Source organism: Cinclus cinclus, chromosome 9 (genome assembly GCF_963662255.1).
Source record: "Cinclus cinclus chromosome 9, bCinCin1.1, whole genome shotgun sequence".
In the NCBI taxonomy this organism is placed as follows: Eukaryota; Metazoa; Chordata; class Aves; order Passeriformes; family Cinclidae; genus Cinclus; species Cinclus cinclus.
The window spans coordinates 12,312,005-12,337,380 of NC_085054.1; the positions used below are offsets into that span (position 1 = coordinate 12,312,005).

Consider the following 25,376-nt stretch of genomic DNA (forward strand, 5'->3'; position numbering starts at 1 on the left):
AGAGACCTTAAGATATGCCATGGTCATTATTTTCTTCATGCTGTAACCATTTTGAAGATAAAGTATCTTAAAAGAGAAGCCACGTAAAGAAGAGATTACCCATTATTTCTGAATCACTGTTGCTACGTCAGTGTTTTCATGACTGAGTTCTTCCCTTCATAAATATAGCTGAAAGTTCATACACTTTGACAGACTAAAATTAAGTTTCCCTTAGAGGGCATTTCAAAAAAATCAAGCCCTTAACCTGAAACTGATGATTTTAGTGTCCAAGATGCACGTTGCCAAAGTGACTCTCTGTGTGTTAGTTTCATAATGAGGTATGTATTTTTTTTCAATAAATTGCTATAAGTAACCTTTGCCAACTGTGATACTGTTAATTCTCTTCCACTGGAAGTATTTGGACAATAACAATACCATAACTTCACCCTAGAAATTTAAAGGATGGTGGTATTCTGACTGTAGAAATTGCATAATGTTTCTCCATATTTATGTCATGGACAGATTTCTTGCCCCACTCCTCCCCCTCCCTTCCTTTGCAAAGGAGGATATTGGCAAGTGGAAGGAGGGTTTCTTTGTTGTTACAACAGTAATTGAATTAATTATTAGAATAGCCTCTTGGGAAATCATCCAGATGTCATTCATCATCTGGATTGCCTCTGGATTTCTTTGTTAATGAGTTGTACCTGTACGTAGCATTTTCAAGTATCTGAATTTGTTTATTCAATACTTTTTAATAAGTGCAAAAAATACTGGTAAAAATACTACATCATTTCATAGATTGCTGCTGTGGCTTCAATCAAATAAATTTCCATGCTGAGTCGATTTTATGAAATCTGAGCCTTTGATACTTCCCTTTACTGAAGCAACAAAAGCATATGCAGATGAATTTCTGCCCTTGTGGTATGGACCTGTATTTCAAACGTGCCTGGGCTTCTTGTAGTTCACCTGGGTGCTGTTGTTATACTCCCAGTTCCTAGCGTGATTACCACATTGTCACCAAAGTTTAAGGAGTGTTTGCACAATCTCACTTCAGCATAATGCATGATGAACCTCAAATTAATCCTGCTGGTGTGTAGGGTAACAAATTTCTAGTCAAGTTATTTTCTCTGAATGGGGTTGTAAAACACACCTATATTGCCCATCCAGGAAGTGTGAAGTTGTAAAAAAACAAGCTAAATTGCTGTATTTTATCTTCTGTTTAAATCTGCATTTATTGCCTTTAGGGACCCAACATCCTCCAGGGAGCGTGACAAATTCTGATTGTATTTACTACTTAGAGTTTGTATTAGTTCATCAATGTGGAAAGACAAAAAAAATGTCTGTTGGGATTTGTCTAGCTGTGCATGTGGCTGCTTAAGAATTGGATCCACCTCAGTTGTGTGTTCATTGCTCTGTCTCCTTTTGATCTGATGTCATGCGCAACCTACGTCTGTAAATCTGCTTTTCCTCATGTATGAAGAGTAAATACTTTAGTAACCTTACTTTCAGTAACCTGGTTGTGTAGCTGCTGGCCAAACTGAGTATGTTTTCTATTCCATAATTCCCCCATTTCCTCAGGTGGCAAACCCTCTTTCTGCACTTTTATTTCTCTTACATTATGGGTTCCTTATGTTGCAGAAGTTAGGAAGAGTTTGGCTGTTGAAGGAATTGCTGTTTGCTTCTTCACTGGTACTAGTCCAGAGAAGGGAATCCAGGCATCAGCAATAGTTCTACAAAACTTGTAAATATCATTTTCTGACAGGTAATTTTTTTCTTCTAATCTGCAACCATTGTGAATCCTGTTAAAGCCCATGCCTAATTTGATTTCTGAAGTAGACCAATACATAGTATGCAGCATAAAGTCATTTTGCAAAGCCTTTTAGATCATGTGAGATTGAATCATTTCCTTTGAAGCATTCTCTAAGTATGCATTCATTAGAAGAAGCTGCATATTTGGCATGGAAAACTAGCCTGATCAAAAACCTACATTTGGAATTTTATGATGTTCTGGTTGTAAGAAATAACCAGTATTGGTAGGAAAAAATGTATTTCTCTGAACCACGTTAATGAAAATACAAACAGCATTAATTATGGAATGCTAGGAAACAAGTAGCAGTTTGGAAACATGAATATGAAGCATGAGTTACAAGGGGAAAAATTCTTTTGTCACAATTCTTTTCTGTTATGGAAATTTTGAGTAGCTGCAGTTTTATCTTGTTAGGAAAACTACTGGTTTTGAGCTGAGTTCTGCCCTTATTACACAATGTATTTTAGCATGACAAACAATATACATAGACAATGTATATGCAAAAAGGTATTTACAAACACTGCATAAAGAAATGTATATATAAACAATGTATTTTAGCCTTCTCAGCCTTTTTGTCCTGCATGTCTTACATCACCACAATGGATCTTATTCAGAAACTTCATCTTGTTTAACTTGCAATTTGTTATTGTGACAAGAACTGCGGAGAGAGGGGAGCTGAATTTTTATAAGAAAATAAGGCATCTTTCATATCACTGTTTTTTTCCATGCGATCCATTTGAATATTTTCAAAAATTCTCCAAGGCTAATGCAATGAATACTGCCAAGACACTGCCCAGATCAGTTCTGCCTCACCAAGGCTAGTGTAACAGTTAGGATTCAAATTACAGCTCATACTGTTAAGCTGAGGTGGTAACTTGGCCACTTGAGGGATAATATATTGAATGTTTTTTTCTTTGTGATACTCTGTAATAAGTACTCTGGAGTTAGCCCAGGTTCTGCTGTGCAATTTGGTGTGACAGAAAACCTCTCTCATTTACTAGATTTTCAGTTTTCAGAGAAGCCAGAGGAGTTGATAAGCCCATCAAGTACTGAATTTCAGTAAGATCTGGGTACTTGGTCCTTGTTAATCTCCTCTGAAAAATCAGTGCCGGTGCCTGACTTTCCCACAGAGGCACCACCATTGCAGACTCCTTTCCTCAGCAAAAAATGAACTCAGTCCCAGCAGGGAGAAAGGTCAGGGGAGTCATCAGATTCTGAATGCCAAATCAACACACTTAAAGCCAACTTCCAGTCACCAGCCCCTATGTTTTATGTGAATATTCTGTCAGATTGTGGCCTTCTGTGGGAGGTGACATTTCCCGTGTGTGTGTTTGTGTGATTTTCTGTGTCTGTGTGTGTATGTGTGTATGTCCATTTGTGTGTGTGTCTGTATACTATGTCCATGTGTCTGTATGTCTGTAGCTCTGTCCATGTGTCTCTGTACATACTGTGTGTCTGTGTCCCTGTGTGTCCATGTCCCTGTGCCCATTTCCCTGTGTGTGTCCCTGTCCCTGTATGTATCTCTATCCCTGTGGGTGTCTCTATCCCTCTGTGTGTCCCTGTCCCTGTCCCTATGTCTTTCCATGTCCCTGTGTGTGTGTATGTGTGTGGATGGGTGTCCCTGTCCCTGTATGTGTCTCTTTCCTTGTGGGTATTCCTGTCCCTGTGTGTGTCCTTGTTCCCGTAAATTTCCCTGTCCCTATGATGTGTCCCTATCCCCGTGTGTCCCTGTTCCCATGTGTGTCCCTGTCCATGTGTGTGTCCCTATCCCCGTGTGTCTCTGTCCCTGTGATGTGTCCCTGTCCCCGTGTGTGCCTGTCACTGTGTGTCCCTGTCCCTATGATGTGTCCCTGTTCCCATGTGTGTCCCTGTCCCTGTGTGTGTCCCTGTCCCTATGATGTGTCCCTGTCACTGTGTGTCCCTGTCCCTATGATGTGTCCCTATCCCCGTGTGTCCCTGTCCCTGTGATGTGTCCCTGTCCCTGTGTGTGTCCCTATCCCCGTGTGTCCCTGTCCCTGTGATGTGTCCCTGTCCCTGTGTGTGTCCCTATCCCCGTGTGTCCCTGTCCCTGTGATGTGTCCCTGTCCCTGTGATGTGTCCCTATCCCCGTGTGTCCCTGTCCCTGTGATGTGTCCCTGTCCCTGTGTGTGTCCCTATCCCCGTGTGTCCCTGTCCCTGTGATGTGTCCCTGTCCCTGTGTGTGTCCCTATCCCCGTGTGTCCCTGTCCCTGTGATGTGTCCCTGTCCCTGTGTGTGTCCCTATCCCCGTGTGTCCCTGTCCCTGTGATGTGTCCCTGTCCCTGTGATGTGTCCCTATCCCCGTGTGTCCCTGTCCCTGTGATGTGTCCCTGTCCCTGTGTGTGTCCCTACCCCGTGTGTCCCTGTCCCTGTGATGTGTCCCTGTCCCTGTGTGTGTCCCTATCCCCGTGTGTCCCTGTCCCTGTGATGTGTCCCTGTCCCTGTGTGTGTCCCTATCCCCGTGTGTCCCTGTCCCTGTGATGTGTCCCTGTCCCTGTGTGTGTCCCTATCCCCGTGTGTCCCTGTCCCTGTGATGTGTCCCTGTCCCTGTGTGTGTCCCTATCCCCGTGTGTCCCTGTCCCTGTGATGTGTCCCTGTCCCTGTGATGTTTCCCTATCCCCGTGTGTCCCTGTCCCTGTGATGTGTCCCTGTCCCTGTGTGTGTCCCTATCCCCGTGTGTCCCTGTGATGTGTCCCTATCCCCGTGTGTCCCTGTCCCCATGTGTGTCCCTGTCCCTGTGTGTGTGCGGTGTGCCGCCAGGGGGCGCGGTGCCGCCCCCGCCGTTCCCGCCCGCGGCCCCGCCCGGGGGCAGCGCTGGTCTCAGCGAGCCGGGCCGGGCCGGGCCGGGCCGGGTTCTTCAGGGCTGCGTTCGGGCCGGGTTCTTCAGGGCTCCGTTCGGGCCGGGCCGGGGTCACCGCCAGCCGCGGTGTGGATAACGTCGGGACCGGGCACGGCAGACTTCTTCCCTTTTCCAGCCTTTCTCCGCTCTCCTGAGGGATGGGTTATGTAACTTGACGCTGCGGTCTCCGGAGTTTTCCCAGTGTTCAGCTGACCTCATTTCAGTGGGCTAAATAAAATAGGTGTAATTGCTGGTTGGAGAACTATTTCAGAATTTCCGCTGCTCCTGTATGTATTTACTTCTCTAAGCTCTCCTACGTAGCCTATAGATGTGCATAGTTTTCAGGCAAAAACAGCATTCTCCTCACATGTGGAAGACATTAAACAGTATCTGTTTCTGCTGCTTGTTTTGCATTCTTGTGCTATCATTTATTATTTCTAAAAGTAAATATATGTGAATTTTACATAAACAATAAAGCTATGGGATTTTCTTCTAATTTCTCTGTAGAGAGTAGAAATATGGTCTTGACTGCGTCCTGAGAAAGTGGGGATTGCCAAAAAACACAGTAGATACTTCGCAGAGAAAAACAGTGCATGTCAAGTATCTGATGAGTCATAAAACCTCAAGTTAGTGTAAGCAGATGTTGGTTGCAGCTCACATTGATGGGAAGTACATAATCACCACCCGATAGCCTCCCACTGTCCGTTTCTGGTCCAAGAACTTCCCCAAAAGTGTGGTTTCAATTTTATGGAAAGCCTTTGAAATTTGGCACAGTTTCCAAAAGTATGTAGGGAAAAAAAGTCTGCCAGAGGTTTGGCCTCCAACTGTGAAAACAGACACTGCCTTTTCAAACTCCTCTCCTAGATCTACTGACCAACACCCAGAAGAGAGAACTTACATTGTTTTAGAATACGACAGGAAAATGAAGGTCTGTATGCTCCTGAATTCAACTTTTGGTAGCATTTACATCCTTTGTTTTAAACTGCACAAGGCCAGGCTCTGATGTGAAAATAGTTGCTTTAAAGAAGAAGGAAAGGGAAGTCTTTTCATGTATACTGCAGGGACATTTTTTGCTTGTTGCTTGGACGGATTACAGCAGCTAGAGAGAAGGAGGATTTTATTGTTTACCAGCCATGGAAGCAAACTTCAGGCAATATTAAAAATGTAATTATTGTTTGTTTCTGTTCTGCAGACCCGGCTAAAAATCATATTTGGCGTGGTTATATGCCTTTTGCTTTCCTTATTACTTATGTGTATTATACTGCTTCCATCAAGAGGTAAGGTATTTCTAATCTAATGTAGTGTAAAATGCATTATCCTCGGCTATTGTGGCTTCTAAAGTTCACAAAAGTTTATCAAATCGTGTTTAGGATTGTCCTGTCAGAATTGTTACAGCTTTACCACTTTACAGAAATGTACTGACAGCTGAAATATCCTGAAGGTAGAATTGAAATGCCAGCAGATGTTGAAACAAGGAACTCCTTGAAGTGAAAAGCACCCGAATTAACTTCACTGTGCATGATATATAACGTTCTTAGTCACAGCTGCAAAAATAACTCTCAGATCTTCTGGTATTATTTTTCTATGTTGGGGGTTAGGAGACTTCCCGTACTGTTAGTAATTTTCTTTAGCTTGGTGAATTTCCATTTGGTTTGAAGTACTTGTGTAATAAAGTTCTGTATCCAATCACAAGTCAAACATATTTTTTTGTAGATGGGATGAGATTAATTATTTGTGAATATATTTGTGAATATAAAATTCTGTTACACAGCATTTTAATATGAGGATAGATAAATATTAGATAGATAGATAGATAGATAGATAGATAGATAGATAGATAGATAGATATGCATATATATTATGCAGTGCTGGAAGAGATACCACCTCAGAGTGACCAGTTTGACTTCTGCTGTCAATAGCGAGGTGCTGGATTTTTTGTCTAGCTAAGAATATTAAAATCTGAGATTTTGCTATGGGGTACATGCATGGTATCAAGTTAATCTTACTCCCATCAGATCTGCATTTTATGACAGGGATGGCAGAATATTTTTATGAGATTTAAATTTTAAAAATAGTAGTGAGGAAACAAAGAGATTGGAGACCAAGGATCAGTTTGGCAGCCTGAAGAACTTGATAAAGATGATGGAAGGTACTGTAGGAAAAAGTGAATGTGGTTTCTTCCCCTCTCCAGTTGTCACATACAGCTCACTGGCCTCTTCAGTACCTCAGCAATTATGAAGAACTCTTGTCATCTCTCTTGGAATAGTGACTCGGTAACAGACATACCAAACATCATATTTAGAACCAGTAGGGTGATAAAGAAATTATCTTGCTTCACAGGGTACTTTCAGAGGAGCATTTTAGACAATTGAAGAACACTGTTGTGTGCAGCACACGGTTATGTTGGACATGTCAGATTATGGCTTCTCATTCTCATGTGGAGCTGCAAGTGCTGCAGTTACCTGCACTTACTGTAAATGCCTTAATCTTTTGGAATTCTAAGTAATCTACTGATAGTTGTAAATAGAAGAAGTATAAATTAATTTTGCAGTTACAAATTTTGCAAGCTGAAGACAGACAGGAAATGGCTACACAGCTGGAATGTTGTTTGTACATTCCGGCTTTACCACTGCTCGACTGAAAGGATATGGCAATCTAGAAGGACAATTAATTGCATATGAGAAATATATAGACACAGACTAAATACATTTCTACTTAAGAAATCTGCAAAGAAAAATGGAAAGAGCATTTAGTTCTGTCTTTTTCTGCTAAGTTTCTAGCAATTTCATGTTCTTTAGACATCTCAAAATGTGATAGGTGGTTTTGATTTACATATGCAAGTGTATAAAAATGTCAAAAAATCTCAAAATTTAACTGGAAAATAATTTTGAGAGGATATTAGGAGGCAAATACTTGCAATCATTAGACAGTTTCTGTGGGGCTCAGAAGAGCAAGGTGGCAATCTCAGAGTACCAAATGGCATCCCTGCCTAAGAAACCACTGACCTTTTTTGACACATCTTTAAGTTAGGAATGTGTGGTGGGATTTGCCTGACAGCAATTATACAGCTATGACACTGCAATTCCAAACAGATCAGAAAGGAGCTTTTCACTTGTACGCTGGTGTACCTGGTTCTGTTCTTCTGCAGCATAAACAAGAAAGAAAATACCTGTCTGCAGTTGAGAAGCAATAGCAGAACCACAGGCAGAATTACAGTTAACTGCGTGTATTGCTTAGGCTCAAATTAATCTCTTCTGCTAGTTTTAATGATCATCCAAAGTCGTGTCTGTCGCAGTTTCTGTTCCCTGTGTACTCTTGGCCTCGGTCTGAGGCCCAATCCCTGTTTCTCTGCTGTCACAGGTGAGGTCATAGGTCATAGGCTGAGCATCCAGTTTCTTAGGAAGAGGTAGTGCTCTCTGCAACACCTCAACCAAATCCTAAAGTGGAAAAGCAGGTTCAGTTGATGTGAGTTGATGCCGAGTGTGACCAAATTCTGGAGCAGGGTCAGGAGTGTTGGAATTAATTTCTGGTGCTAAACTGAGTTTTGTGTTTCCTCATGTTGGAGGAGCTTTTGCTTCAGCTATTCAGCATCAGCCCACAGAGATGAGAATGGAAATTCTAGTCTAGAAGCAGACAATAGTACCATGCTAGCCAGTTTTCCTTTGGCATGTCCTCTACTTGATGTTTAGCAGTGGATGCTAAATAAAATTCTTATAAAAATGCATATATGTTAAATACATATAAAATACACATATGTAGAACTACATATTAAGAAATACCATATACAGAAACAACACTATCTTCTGATTATTATGTATGCTTGCTTTTATTTTAAGACCAGACACAGTTTATAGGGATGAACATTAGAACATGTGGAACAAGCCATAAGCCATAAGGAGAGCTTTGAAATATAAAGGGTTGTATTGGTTTACCCACATCCAGTGTTTGAAATTGAATAATCCTAGTAATACAAGCAGAATTTCACAGTGATGGAGTGATGTGAATAGTTCGAGTTTAATATAACTGCAAGTTTTGCTTTCTGTGTTTTCTGAAGTTCTGTCATGACAGTGAACTGAAGGGTAAAGGAAGAGTTATCTGTATAAAGCCAGTGATAATTATTAGATGTTTACACACTTCTATCACTACAATTATACGTGTAAGTCCAATACACTCAAATGCATGAGTGAGTAGTTACGATCATTGAATATATAAAGCAAGTTACACTGTGAAGCAAAATAACCAATTCAGCACACAAAGAAATGCAGGACTGCACCCTGTAAATGTGGAAACGGACCACAAAAGATTAAAACTGAGGCAGTGGGGTGATGAAGGGAAGTGAGCAAAGCTGAATTTTGGTAAGCTTTCATTTCTGTGGTTGGCGCTGCTGTTTTCTTCCTTTTCATCCCTGGGCAATTTTTTTCATCCTTATTATTTCATAGAGAGAATGAAAGAATTTGCCAAACCTACCAACAACCATCCAAAATAATGCCTATAGAGTGCTGAAGATATGTAAAGTACTTTTCATGTTAATGTCTGGTTTGTGAGTAGAGATTTCAGATACTGTTATTGAGCAAGTCTCTAGTTATAGAAGAAGGAATCAGCAACAATTATGGGAAACTATTGAAGATGCTGCTGCTATCTTCTGCTACCTAAAAACAACCATTCAAAATTTTAAGTACTCAAGTGAGAAATGGTTGCATTTCAATTTTTGCAGTACGGTGGTAGAAATTCAGATCTTAGTGAGCACATTTTGAAAATCAGTAGTCATAAGAAATCCTCACAGAATATTAAGTACGTAAGGGTGAAATAGCTAGCACAGGGAAAGTTTAAATTACAGCTATGAAAATTTGACTAGCAATGAGAAGTTCGTGATATGGCTTGTCTCGTATGAGAGATGAGAGATGGAACCAGGTAATTTTACCAGATTAAGGTATCAAAAAGGACAGCAAATTTTAAGCTTTATATACAAACAATCTTGGTAACAGATCTTGATTTCTTTTGCTAATAACCTTATTCACTTAGAGAATTTTAACTGAGAGATAGTGATAAGTAATCATCATTCAACATAACTAGAACTGGATTCTTTGGAATTATCCTCTGTGCATTTTTTTGTAAGTTTGCCATTTTCTGTTTTTCACTAGTGTATCAAAGATTTTTAATATGCAGTCATAGTATTAGCAAGAGGAATTAACTTCTTATTGAACTCCTTGGAATATTTTCTAGACATATTGCTAGCTCAGAGTTTGTATGGACAGATTTTTGCCTCTGGATTGGCATTCAGTTTTATTCTGTGTGACAGCTTTCTTCTGCATTAGTGCAGACAAGGCTTGTGTCAACAGCCAACCTGACATGTGTATTCTACAGTAAGTAATAGTCACTTAGCAGAAGAAAATATATATTATCATTACGAAGTACCATAGAAGGCAATATGAAGAAACATTTGCCAGGAAGTCAGTGTGATCTTAACAGAGAGGGCAACTAATCAGCAAGTGATGGAGCATGATATGAAATCTGAGAGCAAGGAGTCATCTTGATTATCTGACTGTCATCTGAGAACTCTGAAGGAACAAACAGGGGAAGTGGCAAAGATTACTAAGCTGCAGTGTGACATCTCGACTACCTCTGAAAACCCTGGCAGAAGTCCCTTTGATTTTAAAGGAGAAAGTATAGTGTCCAGAATGCCTAGACCTGAAAGCTGCCAGTAGTGTGCTGTTGAACTTTAAAAATTGGCCTTTATCAGAAAAGTTCATGTGTCTTTTGAGGATTAAATATTTTGATTACTCTCACTCTTGTGAATTGCATAGGGTCTACACAGGATCTGCACAGCATAATCCTCTCATTATCCAGTAGATTGACCTTGAATTTTCTTTTAAAATCTGCCCTAGCTTACATTTTCTAGCCTTGGAGACAAATATAGCCAGACGAGAGCCAGAAAACCAGCCTCCACTTCTGGCATTATTTTAATACACTTATCTGACCTGCTTAGAAATCAAATGTTTAAGTACATGTCTTCTTGAAAGAATCATTGCCAATTTTCTTTTGCAGCAATAAATAAAAAATTCAAGTTTGGGTTCACTCATTCATCACTTTTCTGCATTATTTTTACCTGCATTCCTTTATCAATCTTTTTCATGTGACTACTAAGAAATATATGTGGATGGTGATAATTTTGCAAGCCATCTTCTAAGAATGGTTAATGAGGCATGTACAAAATTTGGAAGTAAGGGTTTGTAGGAACATCCTGTTGTTTGAGCATTTGCTGAGCATGTGAGGTCTTGATTAAAATAGTTGCCTCTACAAGTTTATTAAACCCATGCTTTTAAAAAAAATTTACAACAAGAAACCTTTAATTTGTCATTTGTGTGGAAAAGGCTATCTGGACTCACAGGATCTTCAGGCAAATGTGCCTGAGTGAATAAATGATTGAAATAAATTAGTTTGTCTAGTTAATTTTGCATTCCCAAAGATGAGTCTTTTAGAGGCTAAAGAACCTTATCAGAACAGTAACAGAGAACTTCCCTTTCTGCGGCACCTGCACTTTGCATATCTCCAGTACTATGGTATCCTCACTGTTCCATGGCACAAAATATAGAAAAAAAAAAAAAACAAAAAACACTGGACTAATAATTTTTTTCTCTTATTTTCATTAACAGAAATTTTTTGTCTTATTCTTAGTTGTCAACACAGATGATGGTCCCAGAGCTCTTACACTGGAGGATTATTTGAATGGAAACTTCCAATATAAAACATTTTTTCCATATTGGGTGTCAGGTAAGTAAAACCTTTTCTCAAACATAGATAAGCCTTTCTAATGTGTATTTCCAGACTGGTTTACACAGACTGAGAAATGTATTTTCCTTCCAGTTTTACTTTGAATGAATGCTATGAAGTTAAACAATGTGTTAGTCAAAACTTATGGCTGAAATTTACTGTTCTGTCAGTCATTCTAGAAAATCCAGGTATTTGATGTTTCAACAGACACGTCTGAGTCAATATAAACCGTAATTTTACAGAGGCCTTCAGTGTTTTATTTCTTTTACTGTCATATTCATTGCAGCAAGTGAAAGAAATTTGTCAATGTGTCAGTCATTCCTTAAACAATCTCCTTTTCATGCTTTTCACAGGACTTTTTCACTTACTACTTGAAGTGATTGAGATAGTCTGTTTTACAGGCCCTGTTCTTTGTTTTCAGTAGTACCATGGCTCTGCAATGAGGCCAGCTGTTCTAGTTTCATTTAAGGAAGTGCTGATGCTGCTGAAATTCCTGAGATCCAGGATATTGCATAGACAATAAAGTTGAATTTCTAAGTGCCTCAAGGAGGAGATGTGAAGTTAATTGCTGCTGATATAAAGGTGTCTGTGTGTGGCTGCAGTGCTGCTCTTGTTGTCGATGAATTGCACAGCCCAGGAAGACTGGAGCTAGCCTGGATTACACTCTAGCACACATACTGCTCCCATCTCTGTGCTGCCTCAAGCACTGTTCTCTGCCAGTAGCAAGGAGCATAGTGCCCATTCACACGGTGGAGTCTCACTAAACTAGTTTTAGCCCACAATTTTAGAACTGAAGTAAAGCCTTATACGGCATTGCTTGCAGTGGTTTAATTTTACAATTAAGAGTTTGAAGTCTGTTGATATCACTTGTATGATTTAAAAATTAGGCTCTGTTTGTTAGAGCTCTGTCTGAATGTCTGAAGAATGTGGGCAGCATATCACCTAAACCTAATATTCTTCTTCTCCCTTTATAGCTTTCTCACTTAGACTTATCTTTCCTTTTAACAGTCACAAAACTCACACAAAAGTCATGCCATAGATTCCATAGATAGTCATGCCTACAGCATTCCATATGTCTGCTTCTCTTCTGAAACAAGCAGTTAAAATTGTATATCTCATCCTGAGGGTGAATTTAAATACAAATACTGTTACACAAATTACACAAAGTTCTCAGAAGATCCAAGGGTGATCTAATTTCCTAAAAATGAACATCTTCACAATGTTTCAGGCTGCTTTTCAACTTTTAGTTTTGTTTTCTAGTTACACCAAATATGTAATTCCTTCTCTCTGTTTATAGCAGTGAAAATAACAATCTGAAACTAAAATTCTGGTCTTCATCCTCTAGCAAGCTATAGCTCAGATCTTGAGCACAGGCAGGGTTAAATTCCATTTTCAGTAAAGCCCATTCACCTTCATTTTGTAGGACTTGTGTGACTAAGGACAGAGTCATGCAGTGTCAGTTGCATGGTACTGCTATTATCTGCAGAATATACAAATGAGAATGTTCTGGTAAAATGATAAGCAAAGATACTTTTCTTTGAAACATTTATATTTTACATTTTTACATTACTTTCTAATGATGAGTCTGTCACTGGCATTCTTGATCAGACATTGATGTGAATAAAATCTGGCATTTACTTGTAAAGTTAAATAGCTGATCCTCTGTGCAGTGTATAATCTCAAGAATGTACTCAAGAACGCTAAAGACAGTTTCTTGATAACTCTGTACCTCAGCATCATTAGAAGAAAAACATTTGTGATGTAGATGTAAAAATATATTTGCTTAAAACCTATTCTTTGAAAGAGGTGTGAATTCGTTGATAAACAGATCTGTTCTGTAGTATCTTCAGTGAAGGTAACAGACATTTTATCTTGTTTATAAAGATAATGAATATCTTCATCAGTCTGCAGAAGATGATATTATTCTTTACAATGTTGAAATTAATTACGCAACCACCATCATGACAAACAGCACACTGGTACGTACCTTATTAATAAATAAAAAGCAGAAAAGTGTAGTTGTATTTCAAGTTACAGTTTAAAAATGAGTGAGACTAGAATCTAACCTTCTTAATTTTTCAGAAACAAGTTAATGCTTCAAATTATGTGATGTCATCAGATCAATATTTCATAGCTCTGGAAAGCAATTATTCAAAGGTATTTATTTTAATATACCTCTTAATGTAATGTTTAATTTTATTTGGTATTTTGTTGATTGTGTTTACCATAGATAAATGTTTCTTGGTGCTTTCTTGAGAAAGGGGTAGGCTGTGAAGAGGCAGCTGATTTTATGGAATTAGATTATCCTTTTCAAGGCTGATAATACTCTCTTGCTTCATTCATGCAGCTGTGGAGATACTCTTATACAGCATCATATCACATTTACGATCTCATAAATGGGTAAGGCCTGATACTTCTTACAGAGAGCTGTGGTGAATACACTGTTCTGATGTGCTTGCAAGCATTCACTCCAAAACTGTAGTAATATGACTACCAGCTTGCTTGGCTTTTGTCTAAATCTGTCAGGTTACTTGTTTTCTTGAGGAAAAAAAAATGTTCTCTAGGAGAAATCGTAAATTTTTTTTTTAATCCGGATTGATTTCTATTTCATGCCCTAAAACTTTCACTGCTCAATATTCTCTTTTGTCTCCATCCCCTTCTACTAATTCATTATGTTTATCATCTTTGTCTTCCCTAAAACTTTTGTCACAACCCATCCTGCATTCCTCAGAAGTCTATAGCTCTCCCATGGCATTTGGCCTCTTTCCCAAGATGGCCCAAACCACTCCCCTTTCCACCCAAATCCAAATGAGGCCATCTGCCTCTGCAGTCACCTTTTTATGCTGTAAGTAGCAGTGTGACCAAATGCTGCTTAGTTCTGAGCAACAGGGGCTGCCCTGAGCTGCACCACTCTTGGGAAACTGTTGGCTCAAGGTGACAGGAAGAAGTTGCTGCAAACTAATGTGAGTACTGCATGTGGCTTAGGATCCTCAACAAGTGCTGGATGTGCTGCTGTCACACCTGCCTCAGTGTTTGCTGAGTTCACATTTCCCAATAACCTGCTGAGACTGTAATGCAGACTGCAGCTACAGCACATGACTGTAGATGCTTGAGCAGCATTTGGAAAGAGATAAGGCTGGCTCCTTAGGCTGTTGGATAGGTTTTCAAAGGAACAAGTTCAAGCCTTCGCCAGCACTGGTGCACACCATTGCATTAACTGCATGGCTCTGCCTGCCTTAATTGTGCATTGCTCGAGAAACAATAAGCAGTTAGAAAATAACTTTGTGACTTTTTTTATTCATGTACAATATAATGATCCATTTGCACTGTGCACAAAAAAGCCATCTCAACTTCTTTCTTTTTTTAGTGGTTTTGTAACAGAAAATCAGCTTCCACATAAAATTCAGTATATATCCTGGTCACCCGTTGGACACAAATTGGTTAGTAAAGATAACTAAGTGCTAGAATGAACTTTCTTTGCATGGCTAAAAGACATTTTTCTGCCTTTGGTTATGAGAAATAATGACAAAGAAAAAGGTTTTTAACTTGTTCAGATTTTACTGTCCATGTCTCAGTAGAAGAATAATCCATGTTCTCAGGTACATTATGTGTTTCAGTTTGCTCACCAGTCTCTATCCAGAATTGACCCAAATAATTTATGTAAGATTAAATGTAGTTTCAATTTCAATTGAAAACCAATTGGTTTCCCTTTGATACTAAGACATGAATTTTAAGTGGAAATTTAAAAATGCAATATTTAAAATTTCTTCTAAAATTTATTCTGAACATAGAATTTAGCCTGTAATGTATAATATTTTGCTGAGGTACCAACTCTTGTAGAATTTACAAGGGCTATAAGTGTACCATTTCCCATTCTGTATTCATTAGGTCTTGCTAGTGTAATGACTATTGAGTTGTGACTGCAGAAGATCTTGCTCTAATTCTGTTATTGCCTGTACTCTTAAAAAAAACTATTTTGTCTTTAGGTATATGTATATCAGAATAATATCTATTTGAAACAAAGTCCTAGAGAGGCACCAATTAAAATAACTAGTGATGGAAAACAGAATGAAATATTTAATGGGATTCCTGACTGGGTCTATGAAGGTAAGTAAATCTTGAAGGGCAACAACATGATAAATGCTTTGTTCAGATTGGTTCCGGTCTGCACAATCTGTTTAAAAATGTCTGTGATGATACTCCTTTTTTAAGCCCTAAGGATTACTTTTCTTTCATATTGCATTTGCTGCACAATGTATGAATTTTGTATTCATAACACATAACCAAAAGCCTGAGTCTTTGTTACTGAAACCATATCAGAACTCTACAAAGTTCTCTTTCCTTCTGATGCAAAGGCAGAGGCTGGGAATTAAGATTTAAAGTTTTAATTTCAGTGCAAATTTGGCACTTCATCCAAAGTGCATCCAAAGAAATTAAAAAAAAAACATGCACACAGGAAAATCCCAAGTGAGTTAAGTGGGATATGTGTGTATGTTTTGAGATGTTTGATGTTATTTATTTAATGTAATTCTCTTTATGTGTCTAGATTACAGAGTAGAGTGCTAAAATAGATTGGAAGATAGATTACCAACTTTTTTTTTTTTTCCTCAGAGGAGATGCTAGCAACAAAATATGCACTGTGGTGGTCTCCAAGTGGAAGATATTTAGCATATGTACAATTTAATGATTCTGACATACCAGTTATTGAATATTCATATTTTGGTGAGGACCAGTATCCTAGAAAAATAACTATCCCATACCCAAAGGTATGTTTTATCATTCTTTTGACTTCCTTTCAGTTGAGAAATTAGTTACAACAATGAGAGAATTGACTGTGCTTAATTCCTTAAGTATTACCATGGTTAAATTTATTGGGACTTAAATGAAAGAAATCAAGCTTGGTCTAAGTTCTGAAAAGCTGTAGGTACATACAAAATTTAAATATGATTTTTCATTATAGTAAATAAATTGTGAGACTAAATTATTTTTTATTTTTGCAAAAAAAAACCTGCTATGGCAGCTTCTCTTTATTTGCACACTTCATAGTGCTTTTTGATCTCAAGGGGCTTTGGATTTTAATTGCTTTCAAGTGGTAGATCTAAGGCAAGGAGATTTTGGGTTGGCATTTCATCAGCGTGTATTAGAGAGCTCTCCTGACTCTTATCATGTTCGTGTGATTGCAAGGGATCATGTTAATGTATCTTAAGAATTTGCTCACCTGTCAGCTGGGTCACAGTTCTAAAGTAAAACTGGATGGTTTGGACCACACATGGAGAACAATTAAAAAGCTGATAACGTATGCAGTGAAGAAGCAACCATGAAATCACTTTAAGCAACCATTTCCCAGCTGGGATGTCAAACAGCACTTGCAATCATGTGAATAAACTGGAGTTTTATGCTGAAGTCAGTGTAATGTGTGCTGCAAAGACTCACACTGCAAACTGAAAAATGGTTCTTACCAAGCACATTTTTGTATAGAAAGGCACTAAACTCAAATGTTTAAAAGGTTGTCTTCATGTATGAAATGATACAAAATTAAGCCTGTACTACTGCTGCAGTGTCACCCTGAGATATTATAAGACCATTTGCTCTATTATACTCAACTGAATTCATGTTTTGTAACCTACTTTCCTGCAAAAAGTGTTTCAATTTTCCTTAATCTGAATTATTCAGAGCCTGGTTTTAATAACCTAAAACCTTTTCTTTGAAGGCTGGAGCTAAAAATCCTACTGTTAAAGTGTTTATTGTAGACACTATTAACTCTGAACGATATGGTCCTAAGGAGGTGCCAGCTCCTGCAAACATAGCATCCAGGTAGTGTGCCCTCAAATATGTCTTTTCTTGTTTAAAAAAAGGTTTTGTCTACTTGTTTTAAATGCTTGAAGCTCTGAGTTGTACTTTTTCTAGCGGCGTACTGCCATATGAAACTCCTAGAAGGATCAGAAGCTAACTAGAAATGTATTTTTTATTTTGGTTGTCCATATGATACATTGTTACAAAGGATGGATACCTTAAAACAGTAGAAGCTTTGCTGCTGTTTTTCCTAGAACAGTGTGGGGGATGCAATCTGTAGCAATGTTTATATGGTCCTGTTGTTTAATAACTGCCCTTTCTTCCTTTTTTTTTTTAATATATTTTAGTGATCACTATTTTACTTGGCTTACTTGGGTAACAGATACTCGAATCTGTGTGCAGTGGCTGAAGAGAATACAGAATTTTTCAGTCTTAGCTATTTGTGACTTCAAAGAGTATTCAAATACTTGGGACTGTCCAGAGGTAATGAAGTTGGAAATATAAATCTAAAATTACTGAAATTAGCATTTGTTAATCCCTGCCATAATTATATTTTACAGTGTTTTATCACAATAATATTTTAGTAGGGGTAATACCTTTTTCAGTATTTTAATTGCTGGAGGAGGGATGAAAAATATTAATTACTCTAGGAAATAAAATCATCACATTTTTTCTTTGTGAATCTTAAATAACAACCAAAACAAGAAAACAGCAACCACCACCAGAAAAATGCTATCGAGAGGCTTTCAGTAATATTGTTTATTTCCTTCTTGTGTTAGCATCTTCAAAAGTAGAACCATATAGGATCTGTACTTTTTTCAAAGAAAATCTTATTATGCCATGTTGAAATTCCATACTAAGTCTGACTAAATCATGTCCTTTTATATTAAGGTTCGATTATTTGAAAGAACATGCACATTAATAGTAAGGCAAGTTTTCTGGTAGAAGACATTCTTCTGTTTTATCAAATCATACAGTTCTAGACAGTAGAAAATTTTTCAGAAATACAATCAGATCTGAAAAGAAAACTTCTGGCTAATTGCAACAGTAACTACATTTGGTTTCAGTATGTCACTCGATGATTTAGTCGGTTGGGAAAGAAGATCATGCTCTGCTGAACAGAACAGAGCTTTGTAAAGCTTGAAGAGGGTACACACAGATAAATTCATATAGATCCTGAAGGAAAGACAACCCTGAATTTCAGTAACTCTAGTACAGAGATCTCATTTTTTGTCTTTTAGTACTGGTGCTTTTGGCTTGTCTTTTCCTGAGGGTTCATGGTACAGAACACCTATTAAAACTAACATTGGATGAAACCTTGAACTAATAGGAAATAAAAGGCAAGAATATTTATAAAAACTTTCTGTATAAATTATAAATTCAGAGTTTATTGACACAGCCTTTTCAAGCTGAAAATAATTTTTACTCCTCTTTAACATGAAATTGGTTGCACATTTAAAGGGATTTTAAGGTCCTGTTATTTCAAAAACATTGTCATTGAAGTAGTATTCCTCAGAGAAATATTGTAATATATTAGAAAGAAAAAACATGTTTAATGCAGCATTTGGTGCATTTCCTAAGTAATGGTTCCACTTTATAGTGGAACCTCTACCTTGCTGAGGTTGAGGTTGTTGAGGTTCTTCTACCTCTACCTATAGTGAATCTCTACGTTGCCTCCAAGTAAGCTATATTTTAATAATTATGTATTTTAATGGAAAGAAAAAAAATATATAAGATTTCTAGGATTCTACCACAATCCACTGAAGTACTTTAACACTGGCTTAACTTTTAGCACATAACCAGTTTTATTTACATCAGTAGATCTGTTTATGTGTTTAAAATTAAGCATGTGCTTAATTGCTTTGCTGGAACCAGACCAGACCAGACCAATTAACATCTTTCAGGACAGTGTTCATGATCCTGGTTTAATTGCATTTCTCCATGAAACCTTATTTATGGAGTCACTACTGACGTTTCTATAATTCTGTATTTATACAGTGATACAATGCTTTTATCACATTAAAGTTTGCACAAATGGCCAATCAAAAGAGTGTGAACAGATGGGACTGCTGCATTAGCTCTATTTGCTATCAGAAAGTATATCTCTGAACATTTCCTTTGGCAAAAATCATTCTCTTGTTGAATTCAGATTGCATTCTGTCTCTAATGTACAACAAACGAGCTATGTTTTATGTATCTGAAAATAACAAAATATAATCTACAAGATGCTCCCAAAGTATAGATTCATCAGAAATGTTCACACCTTCAACTCTTGCTTGTGTGACTAGACCACAAAAACCAATATGAGTAGTGGAACTATTCATATGAGTAAAAGGCAGGCATGTCATTGTGAAATTAGGACTACTCAAATGAGAGAATTTAAATATATCTGTAATGTACTATGTCATCGAGATCCGAGTTTTAATTTAAAGAAAGGAAAATAATGTTAGGATGCAGGTACAAAACAATATATCCCATTTTTATTATCTAAAAAAGAAATAAAATCTATCTTTTCTGTTAGTAGCTCTGTGGAGCCCTTGCAAAGTACTAAATAGTCTTCTAAGGGACAAGGACCTGCAACATTTCCTCAAGTCACTTTGTGGGGATTTAATTGGAAGGGAGAACATGTGATTTTAAATAATAATGAGACTATGCTGAGGATAAGAAATACAAAATATATTCCTTAGAAAGCAAATTTGTTAAATTTATTTGAGACTGTAAATACTGCATTGAATAAACAGTATAATGAAAATTTGCAAGATAAAAAAATAAATACATTGATTGAATGCAGAATTTTTAAACATATCACTAGAAACCTTACAAGCAAGACATAAGTACAAATGTAAAATCACCTTTAGCTGCATCATTCATGCTCAGTATAAGTCTGTTTCCAAATCAGCTTTAAGAACAAGGAGTTAAGATCTTCTGAATTTATATTCATAGTCTCAAGATGCCTAGTAGTCACATAATCCATTGCTCTAAATCAACATCACAGCTCTGAAATCAAAGAAAATATAAACCAGCTGAAAATCCAAACCAAATTATTAGTATAATATTCCTGATATTATTTTACTTGGATTTTTGCCAAAAAATTAATGAGATTAAGTAGTCGTTCATTCTTGTTTTCAGTGAAAAAGTTGCATAATTGCTTTAAATTTTATTTAGGTCTGATGACAGCTGTTAAAAACAATAGTTTAATTAATGTAGTGACCTTAATACAGACAACCTCCAACTCCCTGAACATTCATAGCAAATATTCTAAAATTCTTGGAATTTCAAATTTTACAGGCAGCTACTGATCTGTTTGAAGATTTTGAATCTCCATAAACTCAATCTTCTTAAAGAGTATGTTTGCTTTTGTTTTTCAGAATCAACAGCACATAGAAGAGAGTCAAACAGGATGGGCAGGCGGAGTAGGTTTTCTTGTTGCATTCTGTTTTAATTCAGTTAAAAGCTGCAGCTTCCTGCATCCTCCTGTCAGTGTTTTGAAACATGAAGCATCCTTCTGGGACATACAGCACTACTGTTTAGACTTGTTGCACTGTAGGACTGAGACTTTCAATGCTGTGCTAGACGTAGTATCTGGCTACCTGCTTTCTAAATTTGAAAACCTATTTCTGTCCTGACCAACTGGCTAGACAGGAAAGTTAGTCGAGACAAAAATTAATGAAGGGAGGAAAGTAATGAAAAGAGGTAGATTTATAGTTAAGTGTAATCCTTAGTAGCGTTCTGGAGCCCAAGAATAGATGTAAAATTCCTGTGGTGACACTAGGGCAAGGGATAAAATGGGCTATCACAGTACCTTAAGAATGAAACTTGTCCACTCAGAACAGTTTTAGTGCCAGGTGCTGTACATCTTCAGCTAAGGGGGAACCTACAAGGTAAGGCACACCACTTAGAATGGCAGGTGATAGTTCTCTGGAGTTACCTCTTAGCAAAAGATGTTTTCTCTGCCCAGTAATCCTGGACACCCATACACCTTTGGAAACTTGCATTAAAAACAGAACTACAAGGAAATTGTAAGAGCATGAGATCAGTATTTACAGTCACATAGTCCAACAGTGAATATGTAGTGCTGCTAATATTTACTTTCAGGCAGGGGAAGTTAGCGGAATCAAATGTGTTAACCTCACACTGCCTGAATATCCTGCAGTGGACTTAACAATGAGCTTCAATTTTCAATGTGCTGTCCCTTAAGAGATGTTTTAATGTGAAGATCATATATTTACAAGGATTCGTTATTTTACTTTTAATTTTATTTTTTTTGACACTTCATTTGATGTTCTGATGACAGTTTTTTTATTAGAGCTTACGAATTTGCACACATGCATAAATCCCAGCTTTTGCAGTTACGGGCATTCAAGTATTAGGAATCACAGATACAGTCTCCAGGAGAATTTAACTTGTGGTCACAAGTCCTAGTTGAGCTTGAGTTAATATTATTCAAAAGTTACATTCACTCAGGAATGTTTGACTGTGTTTGAAATGCTTGCAGGTGTTCCTGTGTCTTCATGTTTTGAGAACAAAACTTACAGTTGCAATAATTAAATTTTGACTGACAATGTTAGTAAAAGAAATGATTGTTTGAAAGGAAGTAAAAGTTGAATGATCTTATCTGGAATAATCTGTTCTTTAAAATTAGTGAAGTAATTTGGGAAACTTCAGATAGCCATTTCTTTGATGCTATGCTTGCTCAGTGAAACAGCCAAACTTTGAGGTCCACAGAATATTCAGTCTGGCACCATTCATGAACATTAGCTTTATTCAAAAATATTTGATTGGTTAAAAATAATTTCTGCCCATTTTTAAATAACTAAAGAAAGGTCATTCAGAATATACTAATTATTTCAGTTACAAGTAGAGAACTCTCATTGTGGTGTTCTTGAGGTATCTATATTATTAGTTCAAGAAATCTGAAATGACAGAAATTGTAACATGATCACAGGGAGGTTGAATATCACAGGTACAAACTTGTCAAAGTAGTTTGTCCCATTTGAATAGATTAGTCTTGTTACTTTTAGTATGTGTTGTATAATCTGCTAAACAACTTGGACAGTTTTATGTCTCATCTACTGTTTTTCTTCCATTGTTTCAGTTCTTTGTTTCTGCACCATATTTTACATCAGACAGCAGTTCATACTACAAAATTTTTAGTGACAAAAATGGTTATAAGCATATTCATTACATCAATGGCTCTGTGGTAAGTCAAGCAAAGTGCTCTACATTGACCTAGTGTCCTGAAATAATTATACAATATTCAGTAACTTAAATGTCTTGCTACACAGGAGAATGCAATCCAAGTTACAAGTGGAAAATGGGAGGCAATATACATTTTCAGAGTAACAAATGATGCAATGTAAGTGTCATGATGAAAAAGGTTGTGAGTGTTGTCAGTAAAAGCAACACTTAATCATTGAACACTGTTTGTTAACTCATTCACTTATAATTAGGTGAAGTTTGTTTTTTATCTGAATGCATCCACCACAAATTTGTATGCTAAGGCACTGCATAGGGTTGTAAAAATGATTTACTCATGAAAGATTCTTTGCAAATTGCCCTCAATTTTGTTTTTATTTTTATCACCCATCTTAGAGAGGCATATTTAAAAACATTCCATTTATTCATGTTGTTAACCCTCACACAATTTGCAGTTACTTGTCTTTTTATGATCTCTCATTCATCTTACTGTATAGATAGAAACTGCTTACTTAATTGGAGAGATTAGTTCATGATAATTAAGATAGAACTCCTATTTATATGGCTTATGTGTCACCTAATCATAGTCTGAGTAAAGATTTATTAAAATGAAAGGTATATAAGCTTAACTACTCTTCAATCACATGCAGAAATCTCAGAAAATCTAAATTTACTTCCAAGACAGCTTTTCATCTTGATGCTCGTTCATAGGTCATCACTTTATGGATTATTTATTAACATGTAAATGAATTTGCAGTTTCTATTCAAGCAATGAATTTGAAGGCTATCCAGGAAGAAGGAATATTTACAAGTAAGTGTTATCAACATTATCTTAATGATAGTAGGTTAATAGAAGATGTCTCTGGATTTGTCAGTAAAACAACTTAGTTTCAAGATGTTTAATGTGTAATTTCACAAGCTATTTTAACTAAATCTTAACCTCAGATTCTGTCTAACAGTTGAGGAGAAATGGCATCTAACATTTAAATACACTCTTGAAGAAAAATTGATAAAAAGGCCAAGCACTTATTTTTTAATTAACTGTTCTGAAAGTAGAGGGCCTGCATTCAAGAATATGAGACAGACACATGTAAATTTAATTTTAGCAAAATAACAATTGTTTTATTTGATTTTTCTCTTAGAATCAGCATTGGAAGTAAACCTATGAGAAAACAATGCATTACTTGCAATTTAAGGAAAGAGAGATGCCAGTATTATACAGCAAGATTCAGTGAACGTTCTAAATATTATGCCTTGATCTGTTATGGTACGTATGGCATGGGAGCAAACACATAATCAGTTGTTCTTTAAAATTTATAGCATTGTAGTTAATGCTGATTATCCCAAATAATTTTTGTATGACTCACAGAAATTTCACAATAACCAGGAAAGATTTCCAGAAAGAGACTTTCCATGTTCAAAAATTCTGTGAAGATGTTTCAGTAAATACAGATATATTTAGAATTTTTTTCATTTTTCAACAAAAAGCTTGGGATTTTGAGAATTAAAAAAAAATTTTTTTGAATGTCCTTCATGTCACAAAGCAAATTTTCATCCAGCTCATGAGAGCCATGTTTTTTCTTGCAGCAGCCAGATCAGGATTTAGAAACATATACTCTCTTCCAGCTTATGTGATCAAAGTTAGCTGTGAGAAACTACTTTACTGTATTTCCCAATTGAAAATATTAAGACCTGTGTCAGCTGTAAATATTGGCTGTTCAGCACCTGAGAACATTTTTAATAACTGATCTAAGAAAAATTCAGTTCAAGATATGTGATCATTGAACCTGCTTGCAAGACACAAGTATTAAATGAAGTCAGCTCTTTTGTAATAAATTAGGTAATTTCAGTGATCTGAGGTTTCATCCACTGCTGTACTCAAAAAACAGTGACATCACAATCAAAAAAAAAAGATGAAAAGTATCCAAGGTTTTAATTTTGTGTACTTCTTATAAAGTTTACTGTTCTTGTGATTCTGCACTGACCGATCAGCTGCAAAGTTCCTTAGAACTTCTGTTGAGCAGAGAACCAAATGTATCAAATAACAACACCTTTCAATCATCCTTGAACAAAATAGTCAGTAAGGTCGTCACCGTGTGAAAGGCACTCACCTTCACAAATAGGATGTGACATGTTCTCAGAAGAATGTTTCACATTGTTAGTTCTGCATTCACCTTACGTAATCACATCTCAGGTATTAACGAGATGTCACTTCATCTCTAGGGAGGAAGTGTTAGTAGATTTAAAGCCCCTTCTATTATGTTTGCTAAGCAATGCCTGCTTATCTACAAGTCTTTGTACACACAGTACCTTATGTATTGGAGCAGGGACTAGTGAGTTATACAGCAGAAAATATTCAGATTTGTGCATCAACTTCGAGCTTTTTAGCTCCTGTCAGTTATCAATGTTAATGTAATACATACTGCATCACCAAATTCCAGCTTCAAACTGTAAACTGACTTTTTATCATTTTTACAACAGGTCCTGGGATTCCCATTTCTACTCTTTTTGAGAACCATGGTGATAGAGGTACTGCAAGTATCCTGCCTATTTCTGAGCAATTGGTATACTCCTTTTCCTCTAATCCAGATCAAAGTCTTGTAACACAATACTTAGGATTGTGATCAAGAAGCCTTTCATCTTGTTTGGTATTAAAATAGTGTCTTTCTAGATTTGTTCATTAGTAAAATCCAAACATGAATGAACACACTGATGCATTTATCTCAATTCCCAAGTCCAGCACTTTTATAGCATCCTGCTGTTTTTCCTGTTTACAGATTGTAGATAAAATGAACGTGGGCAACTCTATTAAATGTTGAGTCAAACTTTGTAGAAAACATTATTGTGATTTCCAGAATACTGCTTTTCACATTTGGATGAACACAAGACTTTCTTTTTCATGAGGCAACACTACCTTATACAAAAGACAATATTATACAGTTTAAAGTTTGACCAATTGTACTATACTAATTA

The 25,376-nt window shown here is 36.9% G+C and overlaps 1 protein-coding gene across 1 annotated transcript in view; it reads left to right on the plus strand.

Moving 5' to 3' along the window:
- Nucleotides 1–2,953: 2,953 nt before the first annotated feature.
- FAP (fibroblast activation protein alpha) overlaps nucleotides 2,954–25,376 on the plus strand; it is a 39,118-nt gene continuing 16,695 nt past the window's right edge. Inside the window, exons 1-17 of the mRNA XM_062498206.1 lie at nucleotides 2,954–2,980; nucleotides 5,836–5,920; nucleotides 11,319–11,414; nucleotides 13,299–13,393; nucleotides 13,497–13,571; nucleotides 13,762–13,814; nucleotides 14,782–14,854; nucleotides 15,401–15,521; nucleotides 16,026–16,180; nucleotides 17,125–17,228; nucleotides 17,555–17,690; nucleotides 20,576–20,620; nucleotides 22,303–22,407; nucleotides 22,493–22,563; nucleotides 23,161–23,214; nucleotides 23,546–23,670; nucleotides 24,885–24,932. Of these exons, the coding sequence (XP_062354190.1) occupies nucleotides 2,954–2,980; nucleotides 5,836–5,920; nucleotides 11,319–11,414; nucleotides 13,299–13,393; nucleotides 13,497–13,571; nucleotides 13,762–13,814; nucleotides 14,782–14,854; nucleotides 15,401–15,521; nucleotides 16,026–16,180; nucleotides 17,125–17,228; nucleotides 17,555–17,690; nucleotides 20,576–20,620; nucleotides 22,303–22,407; nucleotides 22,493–22,563; nucleotides 23,161–23,214; nucleotides 23,546–23,670; nucleotides 24,885–24,932 (1,468 nt within the window). The remainder of the gene's footprint in view (nucleotides 2,981–5,835; nucleotides 5,921–11,318; nucleotides 11,415–13,298; nucleotides 13,394–13,496; nucleotides 13,572–13,761; nucleotides 13,815–14,781; nucleotides 14,855–15,400; nucleotides 15,522–16,025; nucleotides 16,181–17,124; nucleotides 17,229–17,554; nucleotides 17,691–20,575; nucleotides 20,621–22,302; nucleotides 22,408–22,492; nucleotides 22,564–23,160; nucleotides 23,215–23,545; nucleotides 23,671–24,884; nucleotides 24,933–25,376) is intronic.